Source organism: Coturnix japonica, chromosome 4 (assembly GCF_054131305.1).
Source record: "Coturnix japonica strain WE chromosome 4, WE-NBRP24, whole genome shotgun sequence".
Taxonomy (NCBI): Eukaryota; Metazoa; Chordata; class Aves; order Galliformes; family Phasianidae; genus Coturnix; species Coturnix japonica.
In genome coordinates, this window is record NC_140666.1 from 53840123 (window position 1) to 53852643 (window position 12521).

The 12521-nt window shown below is 39.0% G+C and overlaps 1 protein-coding gene across 8 annotated transcripts in view; it reads right to left on the minus strand.

Annotated features, from left to right (window-relative positions):
• The window catches only part of ANKRD17 (ankyrin repeat domain 17), a 78248-nt gene that overhangs the window by 17393 nt on the left and 48334 nt on the right, over positions 1 to 12521 (minus strand). For 3 of the 8 annotated variants that reach the window (XM_015861517.3, XM_085546861.1, XM_015861519.3), the window contains exons 11-18: positions 11833 to 11920; positions 10896 to 11023; positions 10455 to 10598; positions 9807 to 9909; positions 7573 to 8328; positions 1866 to 2014; positions 637 to 748; positions 310 to 455 (exon numbers count right to left, since the gene is read on the minus strand). In XM_015861517.3, coding sequence (XP_015717003.2) covers positions 310 to 455; positions 637 to 748; positions 1866 to 2014; positions 7573 to 8328; positions 9807 to 9909; positions 10455 to 10598; positions 10896 to 11023; positions 11833 to 11920 — 1626 coding nt within the window. The remainder of the gene's footprint in view (positions 1 to 309; positions 456 to 636; positions 749 to 1865; positions 2015 to 7572; positions 8329 to 9806; positions 9910 to 10454; positions 10599 to 10895; positions 11024 to 11832; positions 11921 to 12521) is intronic. The other 5 variants (XM_015861518.3, XM_085546860.1, XM_015861521.3 and 2 more) reach the window with 3 other exon arrangements.

The window sequence follows — 12521 nt, forward strand, 5'->3', positions numbered from 1 at the left end:
AACTCTAATTTCTCAACAGGAACACTGATCCCATTCACTTCCACATTCACATCCATTTATGCGGGTAAAAACCCCCTAACTAGCCAGGAGTTAGGAGATCTGTTTCACAGGTCTGGTCCAACTTATTGAAATAGGAAAAGGATTTTTTCATCAAACACTGCAGTAAGTAACTTCAAAAACGTTAACTCTTTGCATCCTTACAAAACATCCTGAAACAGCACTGTGTATCAAGTTACTGTGTTCCATAAAATAAAAAACAGATGATATGTAATCTACAGCCTGCTCTTGAAGACTTAAAGTTTACATCACCTCTTGTCTCCCTCCTGAACAAGCCAAGGACAAGGGAGTGTCCTTTGTTCTCTCCGACTGGGCTTCGATATCAGCTCCATTATCAAGTAAGATTTCAACAACACCCACATGGCCAGCTGTAGCAGCCAAGATAAGTGGAGTAAATCCTAGAACGAAAAAGGATGTTTGAAGAATCCACATTCATAACTTCAAATTAAGCAACTTATGTTAAATCACCAAGAAAGTAAGCCTAAAAGCTTCACACAAAAACTATATTTACTGCATATTTATTAACTATGTTACAGTGAAGACAAGAGTGGGTCTGTATTGCCACCGTGAGATAGCTACCTTTCTTGTCCCTATGTTCGATATTGGCTCCTCTCTCTAGCAGTGTTTGTACTAGTTCTTCATGGCCACCAGCACAAGCAAGCGTCAATGCTGTGTCATGATTACTTTCAGTCTGAAAAAGAAATCATTAGAAATATAAGTTCTTCCTTTTTTCAAGTACAACTTCTGTCATGTTGCAAATACAACTGCATTGATAATGAAATAAAAACTATGAAAACTTAAGACCTGTTTACTGGTCACCTCATCTTTCTTTCAAGTTAGGTTAGAATTCTACCTCTAATCTGCTCTCCTGGAATATTATAAAAATATCCCTCAAGAGCCGATTTCAGTGTAAGCATAGTTTTAGTTTTGCTTTACTCTATTATGACTGAGGGCAGTTGGCAACCAAACTCAGTACCGACATGCGCTGCTTGCTGTCTACCAGTTAGAAATCAGACACATCAGGTTATGGGAGGAATCTGACCTGCAGTCACAGCAGAAACCAAGCCAACTGCCATAAGCAGCTGAACTAACTGGAACTGTTTTCCCAGAGATTCCTCTCCCCAGTCCACAATAATCTCCTGTTGCAGTCTACAACAATCCATACTTACTCATCTCCACACTGCTTGTATCTTAGCCCTATCACCTTGGTCACTTACTGTACAGTCTAGAACTATGCACATAAAAATAAATATACTGGAAAATAAAAAAAAGCAGTACAGGCTTTCCCCCCCCCTCTTTGATGGCTTGACAGCTCCAAGTCAACAAATAGCAGGTGCTTTTAAAATGACTTTCAATACAGATACATTGGTGAGAGGGAGAACTCTCATCAATCATTTCTGAAAATGTTTTAGCAATACTGTCATACTTCTGTCAGGCCTGGGGGGTCACTGGCCAACAACTCAAAGCACAACCGTGAAAAATAAGTGTGCAACAAGTTTTTAGGCTTGTTTTCATTTTCAGAAGTCAACCCCAAAATACTTAATTTTTTCTACCCTATTTCTCATATTCACTCACTGAAGAAATGAGAAATACAAACATTTAGTGATGTACAACAAAGGCTCTTCTCTTTTGTTCAGCTAGAGCATGGAAGAAACTGGGCTGCAATTCTCCCAAGAGCTGTACAGGCTTTCTAAAATCAGCTCATCGAGTCTCATTATGCAACAGAGCTGTTCCCTATAAATGAATTATTCAGAATACAGAAAGAAAATAGCTTCACATGTGCACTGCAGTGACAGTGGAAGGCTTACCTGGGCATCAATATCTATAGCAGGGTAAATTGGTAGCATGGCTGAAGGAGAAATGATAGGACTTGGAGTTGGTGTCTGAGGCTGGGAGACAGAAGTTGCAATGCTGTGGGTAGGAGTGTTTGACATTGCAGATGCTCTTCCGCTCACTGCTGTTGAACAGAATAATTACAATTAGTAAAAGCAACATTGGGTAAGAACTACTCAAATATTCCAAAATTCAGAAATGCGCGTTTCTCCACATATTTAATCCACTTTTTGCATCCTTATAACAGTATCAGACTGCTAAATAAACACGTACATATCAGACTGTCATGTTTTCTAAATGCCCACCACAAAAAAAAAACCACAAGCATAATACTTTTTTTTTGTTAATATCAAAGACCTTTCCTACAAGTCAGTCATTATATGTACCAGGAATCCCATACCTTCAGAAGCTGGACTGCAGAACAAGGTGAAGTAACAATTATCTATGTAATTTTTCTTAAAACAGCTTAAGGATTCTCATGTAGAAGTCCACCTACTTTCCTCTAGTCCCCCACAAACATCACAGAGAGAAGCAGCAGAGCTAGCATCAGGTTGCTCACATAGAAGAGTTTGTTGAAACCAGTGAAGAAGCAGCTTAACAGCCATTTTGCAGAGACTTTGGTCAAAGACATTAGGATAAGCAGCATAAGGTAATATCATCTTACAGTTGATGGCAGTATACTGACTTGACACAAAGTCACACGTCCCTAAAATTCATCAGTATAATAGTTACAAGTACCAAATTAACTTGACGCTACAACAGCATTTGGGGGAAAGAAACTCTTATTTTTCTATTTGTTTTTCTTTAAAGGAATCTAAAGTTTTCCCTCCTTTTCTTCCTTTTTTTTTTTTTTTTTTTAAACAAGTCTCTATCAAGTATGAGCAGCAAAGGAGGAAGTGAACAGTTATAGGTTTCTCCCGTCAAGTTCACAGGACCTGTAGCTGCAAAATGAAAGAAATATGGTTTCCACGTTATCAGCATTCACTGAATACACTACACCGAGTAATCTTAAGGAATACTGAAATAAATTCCCTTTATCCCCAACTTTTGATGTCCCATTTATTGTTCAAAACGATTTAGTCATTAGCCATATCCCACGTTACCAACCATACTTATAGTTCCTATGTTCAGTTGGAAGGGGTAACCTTTTCAACAGATGCCATGCAAATTTTACCACAACGTGCCAAACTGTGTACTACTACTGTGCAAAGCAGCTGTGGTTTTAGTACATTTTTCCTTTTATTTCTGGACTTCCTATGACAAATATCATTAAAGAAGCTAATAAATGCCATTGAAAGGAAACCAAAACATCAACTTAGAGCACAAGAAGTATGCTTCACCTTCTCCTTAGGACTTCATCATGTCACAAGCTGTGCTGATCTTTTTATCAGAGCACCTTTTGAAAGCTGCTCTCATCTTAAAAGAAAAAAAGAAATCACGCTAGGTATGAACTAAAAGAAATATGCTGAGCCAAAATACTCTTGATAGGCGGTCAAAAACCATGGCCTAAGGGAGCTCAGTGTTGTACAGAATGAGGCACTGTAATCCAATACCATCCAGTGAAGGTCGACTTTGACCTCATCTCACTCCTTATTCTTTCTGTAAAGAGATATGACCTAATAATGTAACAACCAATTTGTTATCATTCTCTGTGAAACAATGTGTGTGAACTCCTGCTTCCATCTTCACACGTACAGTCATAATGAATAATTTAGGAAAAAAAAAATAGCAAGTTTACCTTCTTTCTCCAAGTTAAAGGAGAAAGCTCAATCATGGTAAAACAGTCACAAAATTATTAAAAAAATAAATAAATCATCACGATCCTCAGCACTCCTACCCGGTTCAAACGGGCCAGAGAAAGACGGTAAAATCATCTGGAAACTAACTACATTAGCTTAAATCAGATGATATAAAAGCATGATCATCAAATAATCTACACACGAAAGAAGTTTACCCCGTGACTGCAGCACATGGTATTTGCTAAGATTTCTGCTGGAGCCCTGATACTGGGGCTGGGGAACACACACAGTATTACAGCAGTCACTATTAAACGTTCATATTTAAAAATAGTAAAATAAAAATCGAGCTAATTGGGAAAGTCTCAAAGAAGACATAAAGGAAAAACATATTTAAAAGCCCATATCCCTTTCCACAAATCATACACATAATGGATAAATGGCTTTATGAATGATAACAGAAGAGTCCGTCAATATGCCTGTTGACTTATAGTTCTCATGTTAAATTCATCTGGAATGTGCTTCAGCGGTAACATAAATAATACCATCCATAATCCTAAAGTACTCACTGAGACAAGGTATTACTCTTTATGGCTAACAATTTGGATTATGTTTCTTAGAATGTCATCTATGCAGAGTTCAAATTTTTCATCAGTGTGCCAATGACAACGAACAAAATCTTTACTGAAAACTTCTAGTTCTTGTTTGGACACAGTAAGCCAAATGTTTTCATGCTAGTCTCGAGCAGTGAAACATGATAACCAATGAGCTTAATCTCAAGTTAATAAACAGCTAAACCAGTTCACCTGAAACACTGCACTTCAATATTACACCCTACTTACTGTATGGCTGGGACAGAACATCTTCACAACTAGGTCACAATTACAGCATTTTAAGTATATCTGTGCTTTAGTTCAGTACAGTACCAGCTACTAATTTTATTAACACCATGACAGAACTTACAGTTGATGTGATTCTTGTGTATAAATTTAGGTAGTTATAATTGACTCAAATCAGAAGGAAGCTTCCAGGAACTAAAATATCAAATGTTTCAAGGCCCATGAATTGATCATTTTTTGTGAGATTTTGCTGCTAGAGATCATAGAATATAGAGCTGTTTGAGTTGGAAAGGATCTCTCTAAAGGCCATCTAGATCAACACCCCTGCAAAGGCAGAGACACCTACAGCTATATCAGGTTGCTCAGAACCCTGTTCAGCCACAACAACTTGCACTACACATCTTCAAAAACCCCCACATACCTTAACAAAAGTTTATCATTAAAACAAGGTTGGTTTTTTTTGGGTTTTTTTTTGTTTTAAATCCTTTGCACATTGTTTAACATTTGCTGTGTTTTCATTGAAGAGTTTCCTAACAAACCCTTTCCAAGTACTTCTATTCATCAGACTTGCTGGAAGCAAATGACCTGCACTGACACCTGAAGTTAAATAGCAAACCCTTTGCTTGTCATCAGGACTTGTACCTAAATATTCACTTTTCAACTTGCCTTATTTCTTTCCAAATAAAACAATGTAGAACAAAACAAACAAACAAACAAACAACCCACCAAACAACAACAAAAAAAACCACTAAAAACATAAGCCCCCCAAACTCAGAACTCTTAAGTCGGTATATTCTCTGCTCCCAAGCAAGCCCCATAGAGTCCTAATAACACTAATAAGCTTCTCTAGCAACAAGGAATTACACTTTAACATTCCAGAGGTCATGTAACAACTAAGCACTTTACTACAGCAACATTATCTTATCCCAACCTCTAATACCAGCATTTGCACACCAACTTGCCTTAAACAAGCACTTAAAACTGGAGAATTAAGCTAATAATTTGCAAAGAATTAAGCACAAAGATGAACACTAGACCAAGTTTAGACAAACAGAAGACAGCCTTCCTTTTGTAACCAGTGTGAATTCACCCAGTGCTGCAAACAAGGCTTTGTACCTATAAGAATACTCCATAGCATTCCTGCTGAAGCAGTACAGAAGGCTACAGAAAGAATATTTAGCTGCTCCCTAAACATTCTGTGTTACACTGAGCCTATTTCACCCCCACGCTTAAATCTGATGTGTGAAATCAAGCAGCGAGAGTTGTACAGTAAGGGCTGTATGTGCTGTCTTTAAAATCAGCCACCTGACAGACTTGAGGTGAAACTGCACCTGCACAACTTTTAAACAGTTCCCACAAATACCTGTGAGAACACAATTAAGTTCTCATTCCCAATTGCATGTGTGCATGCACATAATAGGAACTGGGACTAAAGAGTATAAAAACATTCACTCAAATGTACATTGGCAATATCTGACCTCCACAAAAAGGCATGAACAAGCATTTGGGTATGTGCCAGCTGACCTAAAATCACAGATCCTCAAAACGTTATATGCAGTTAAACACATAGAAATATATTCTAAATGAAAGCCTATGATACACTTAGAAAGCGTATTGCACACATTCTTCACACATAACCACAAACTGTATTTGTTCCCTCTATGGAAAGTAGCTGGTACTGGTAGGTATCCCAGTACCATCAGTGCACACTATCAAAATGCAAGTAGTTTTATCTACCTTCTCCTGTCAGCTATTTACTCACTAACAGCTTCCAACCCTTGTGCCTAGGCTTAAACTCTAACACTAGATTTTCCAAAGAGATTCTCTGTAGCTCTCCTAAGTTTCTGTAATCTTTTAGGAGGCTTTGCCTGAACACCAGGTTACTCATTAGAAGTCTAATTTTAGCCACAACTTAAAAAGCATCATTCCGATTATATCAAATAATCACCATTTAGTCTTATACATAATTACCAAATCCACTATTCACTGTGCACCACACTCCCTCTATTCCTTCTGCAGTACATGCAAGAAAATCTCCACTCCTCTGCACCTACGGACTAATATGTTCTTAGAGACCTGCCCATGCTTCAGTTCACATCCCAGCACGGTGCATTAGTCCTAGGCTCCTTACTAGGAAGAATTGTCAAGACAGACAGCACTTCTAAAAATAAACATTCATCTGTTTCACAAAAACACCTCAACGAGTTTTTAATCAAGGGAAATGTTGATGTATTTATTATTTTTAAAATATTCCATAACAGCCTGTATTTAGGCAAGTACTCAAAACGAGTATTTCAGCTCTTACTTTAACATGAACAGGGACACGCAACTGAAGCATGCATAAAGAAAATCAACACCAGAAGCCCATGTTCCCTATGGCACTGAAAGCCTATTATTTTAAACAGTTACTTTAAGGCTGTAAAGCACTGACTCAACACATCCAAGCGATCACCAAAGTCATTCAGAAAAACTTGCTAGGGCTGAATTTGTTTTTAATTAGAGAAGCAGCGATTTTCAGGAGCTTACTTAAAAAAACAAAACAAAACAAAAACACAACACAAAAAGAAACATCAACAGCAAACATATATTACAATTTCCAAGTAGAAGTAAATGTTTCCTAATGGTTCACTATTCAGGGACAACCAACCACCTTTCATTCAGCAGACAGGCCTACTGGTTCATTACAAGTTGTAGGCTTGATGTGATACCGTAGCTCAAAGCCTGCTCTGAGTGCTCCAAGACAGTTCCCAGTTAACTAGCTTAGAGTGCAAACAAGCAGTATTGTCATGATGCTGCTCCTAAGCTAACAGCTGTATTTCAGTCTGTAATCTCTAGCATACCCCTCCCAAACTACAAACTGTTAAAAATGCAACTTCTGACATACCAACCTGACAAAAGGGCACCAGTACGGCACAACAAAAAGAAAGGCAAGGCTGCAAATTTAGAAGTTAAAGCTAATTCTGAGATCCTAAACACAAGAAACAGGCTAGTGGTTTTGCTGTAGAGCTAGCAGGAATGCATAAACACACACGCACACACAAAAAAAGCTGACATACCCTCAACTGGTTAAGCAAATATTATACCTGCTCATAACAATATAAACCCACCTGCCATGATGTCATCCAGCGTGTCATTGAGCGTCTGAGCAGGGCTGGCTACCATTAACCCTTGCTGTGTTTCTGTCAGTATTCCTTGCCCCAGCCCTGCTAGTTGTGCTTGGCCCAATACTGGCTGTCCAACTATAACACCTTGCAGTTCTGTAAGATTTGCGATGGACCCTGGAGGTAAGGAACCTGCTGCCAGAGGCAAAGCTTGTGGCATCGCCAGAGGCTGAATTGGTGCAAAACCCGTCTGTGCAGCAGCTTGCTGAGGATCATCTTTAAGCAAGACGGGGTCCACTTGCTGTAATCGTGCATAGTCTCCCTCTGAGAGTTGTTCTCCTACCCCAACAGGAGTCAGAAGTCCCAGGTGCTGGCAAGACTGTTGCTGCTGCTGCTGCTGGAGCTGAATTCTTTGCGCTTTTACCTCTAGATATTGCTTTTTCAGCTGCTGCTGAGTTTTCAGCTGTAACTCTCGTTCCACTTTCTGCAGTTCCTCCAAAATCTTTTGTTTCTTCTGAATTTGTTCCTCTCTCGTTTTGTTCAGCTCCTCAATCTTCTCTTTGGTGAGCTGGTCAGCGTGTGCCAATTCCAAGGACTGCAGCTGAGCATTCTTCTCTATGGCTTCTTTTATCCTCTGCTCCAGCTCTGTCAACTTGCCCTGAGCCTCTTCTACAATGCTCTCTGGAGACTGATTGGTGATGTAACCCTGTACATCCTGGTTGTTTGCTGGCAAATGACTGCTGGACTTTTGTTTAGAAGCAGCTGTGTGAAAAAGAAACCCCCTCAGAACCAATGGAAGTGCATATGAATGGCATCCTCATTATAGAGCTACTGTTGGGATGCTAAATGCACTGAGACACAGCACCCACAGAAGGTCAGAAAGTACTTGTATAGCCCTCAATGGAAACTATCTTTCACTATCAACTTTAACACAGCAGTCAGATCGCAAATTAACAGTACAGATTACTGCGCATACATGCCAAATAACCCCTATGCTATGCTGAAATATTTAATCCAACTATCGTTATAATTTTGCCAAATGAAGTGATTGTCTCAAGAGCCGCTGTTATCAGGTGGTGCTATGAGATAAATGAAAAGGGTAGAACATGCTGTCTCTTCACTTGATCTTTTGGAATTGGTATCGTGTTAAGACAAATGTACCATTACATCCCTGAAGCACAGCAAAAGTGATGCCAAAACATCTTTTTTCTAGGCCACCAGTTTTTTGAGCAGTGTGGTACATTTTAGGAAGTACTATACTTTCTAGGAATACTGAATCCTTTCGCTACAGGTATCCAGCTTTGCCCAGTTGACAAACAGTGCCAAAACCTAGGACAGTCATTTATATTTTAACATGATCTAACAGGGTATGTTTAGCAACTACATGTTATCCATAGCAAGACACGATATTGCACGTGTCAAAACTCAGCTCTCCGCCCAGGCAAGGCAAATAATTCAGCCTTCCTGTAAGAACGAGCGATGGACTAATCCACTACATCTTTTATGAAGAAGTCCACGGTAATACAGCTGACATGGTCTGCCATACCAGTTGGAGAAAGAACAATCTGTTAATTTTGAAGGGTGAAAAGCAAATGAAAACTGAGGATTTGAGCCAGTGGTGGTGCCCAGTTTCTTCCAGAGATCCTTGCAGTATTTCCAGAACAATACAAGTGTACACACAGTATTAATTTTATAACATGCACGCCTGTATTTGCACTACTGCTGATCCTCGATTTAAAAAAAAAAAAGTTTTGGAAGAGAATTCTGAAGTACAGAAAGTGTAAATTCTCAAAATGGTGATCCTCAAAATAGATGCAAATTTAGTCCTAGAAGGACCTGAGCCACATCAGACTAAATATTTTATAGCACAAGAAATTCCGCCTTCAGTCACATTAGTCCAACCAACTCCAAGACAACTACCTTCAGAAAATACAGGTTACCCAATCAACTACAATACGGAGCTTAACAATTTCTATAAGTTAGGCTAGAAAATTTACGTAGCTTTCTGGGTGACATTCTGCTTCAGTCCGGTACGTCAGACTAATATATACTTTAATGTTTTTACTTTGGCAGATTTCTTGACGCTTTGTGATTACAGGGTTAGATGACTGAGTTCGTATTTAGTGTATAAGCAGTTTTTCCTTGACTGAATCCATTTACACTTTTCATCGGAACTACTTGGCTGTAAGTGCAACCCTATATCTTCTATTCAGAAAATAAGCTCCAGAACTAAAACTGACCTTTATTTCTGATGGGAAGGGTTGTGGCGACATTAGCAGGGGGTTTGTCAGGCTCCTGGGGTGGGACGACCATGGGCAGCGCCTGCACTGGTACACGAGGAGCCTAAAATGTTGGATACTAATAGATTATTTTTCTCATACTCCAATCTAGTGATAGTTCAATAGAAGGTAAACAAAACCTGTTAGAAAAGCAGACGTTTGTGGTAACTAACAACATTTAAGACATTTTAAATACGCTGACTTCAACAGTTAACAATTTGAGATCATCTAGCTCCTACATGCTTCAAATTTGTAACCTAAGAAATAACTTGGGTAAGAATACTCATCTCTGTATGGTACAGTGCTACACTCTGATAAAGCAAATACAAGCCACAGCAGGCTATAAATGTAATTTTGAAGAACAGCCTCACTAAAGCTGATTTCAGCTGCTGGCTTCTTCTCTTCTTTTTTTAAACCTTCATAGATGAACTGAAGTACACAGCAGTGCTCAGAGAACCCTCACCATCTTTACTTCAACTCAGATTATCAATGCACTCCCTACAGTCCAGTAGTGTGAGAAATGACACACCTGACTCTTATGTTTCAGCTCTAAGCTGCAAGAAGAAATGCAAAGTGCCACAAATCAAACCACTAGTCCTTAAATCTTACCCTATTTAAATCATGGGATGGCGGGGTCAGCTGAGTAGCATCAGGTGGAGGAGCAGAAAGCAAGTTGTTTGGGTAGTCTAGAAGGTAACAAACCACACTGGTATGACCACCCTTCGCTGCCTCTATTAACATAGTTGATCCATCCTAAAGAGGCAAAGATCACAGTATTAGAAAAGAGTATAATCAAAATACGAAAATGCTGAAATGCTTCGACAGACACAACAAAATACGTAAAGTCTTTAATATTCCAACTGCAGCAAGTCTACAACTAAACTTAATAACTCTACAAAAAATACCCAATAATTGAAAAAAAGAATTCAGTATTCTAGCTTTCCTTCAACTATGACCTTACAACCGTGTTGTGATTTCAAGCAGCAGACAGTTAAGCACCACACAGCAGTTGGCTCACTCGGAAGAAAATACAGCAGTGGAGTGACAAACCTTCAATCTGTGTGTAGGATCAGCACCATGAGCTAGCAGTAACTCCACAACTGCCAGATGACCTCCAGCACAGGCCAGCGATAACACTGTGTGATCATTGTTAGCAGTAGTCCTGTTCACATTTGCTCCTTTAGAAAGAGAGCGCAAAGATTATTTAAGGAGTGGGGGACAATAAAAAAAGAAAAAATGAAAATGCTTTCTCCTTGGCTGCAGCCTTTCCACAAATACATTAAAACTGAGTCAGACTATGATCAGAAATAAATTTAAATTGACAGTCACTGAATTAACATATGTCTCATTAGGTCACGGCATCAGAATTTGACCCTTCTTACAGGTACTTCCAAGAACAACGGCAAAACTACCTGCACCAGCACTGATACCTGTTGTTCTGATACATCTAACTGTATTAAACTTGATGCATTACTTCAACTAGTCATCAGAAATCAGACTAGTTGCAGCTCTGCTTTTTCCTATACTAGAAGCCTTAGGCCTCCAACACCAGCTATGAGGAAAAACTGCTGCTAAGAGAGAAAACAGCAGTTCTGAGGTCTGTATCAGTTCTGTGCCTTCTACAATAATATAAGGCTGCAGCTGACAGTTGTGGCAACATAGAGCAAGCGATAACTGAAATGTTGAAACAAACAGGCATTTGAAATTTAACTTCTGAAAAAATACAGTGCTTGAAAGCTGCACCAGGAGCAGAGACAACAAGTACCTACTGCTGCATTACTAGGAATTAGAGAATGGAATATAATTATTTTTAAGAGTTGATCAAATTTCCACTTGTCTCACCAGAAACCAGAGGAGATCATTATGTGTGAGATTCACTGAGATAAGTAAAATATATGAATCAAATCCATGGTACTAACACTGACATAAGCCCTTAAGTTAGGGCAGCTCTACTAGCCAGGGCTTAAAACCTTCACACAATACTCACCTTTGCTAATCAAGAACTGAACAGTGCACACATGACCCGCCCTAGCAGCTTTCATGAGAGGAGTTCTTCCACCTTCTGATTCATGTTCCTAGAGCAAATTAACAAACACTTTGTATTGAAAATTCAAAGCATCACATGCAAAAGTACCTAATTAAATTTTGTTTTTTGAATTGGAAAACATGGGGCATGGAAGATTTCTGTTTAGTATTTGACAGCCTACAGATGCTACATTGTTAACAATACTGCAACATGATATAACTTCCACACTGAGAATATCTACCCACCTTTGTCTAAGACTCCTGGATAAGAAGCTTTTCAGCACAGAATGGTTACTATAAATTAAACAAATGTGTTTTGTCATGCTTAATTGCAGCTTTTCAATAACCTACTGGTATACAAGCTGGCCCAAGTGCAAAAAAATCAACTGACAGCACACCAAGTAGAACTCACTATAAGAAAACTGTCATCTGTCTACTGCTTAGGGAACAGAATAAATTTCAAATATAAGTATAAAGCCATAACCAGCTCAGCAACTCTTAAGTTGCACTGCGCATGACAAGAACAGGATCTCCTGATTTCCTGCACATGCAGCTGTGAAGGTTTGAAATGCTGCAGTCACAACTGCCAAAGTCTTCCTTGTGACCTAAGCATTCCCAGGTAACAGAACAATCTAATAGCTACCAGAATGC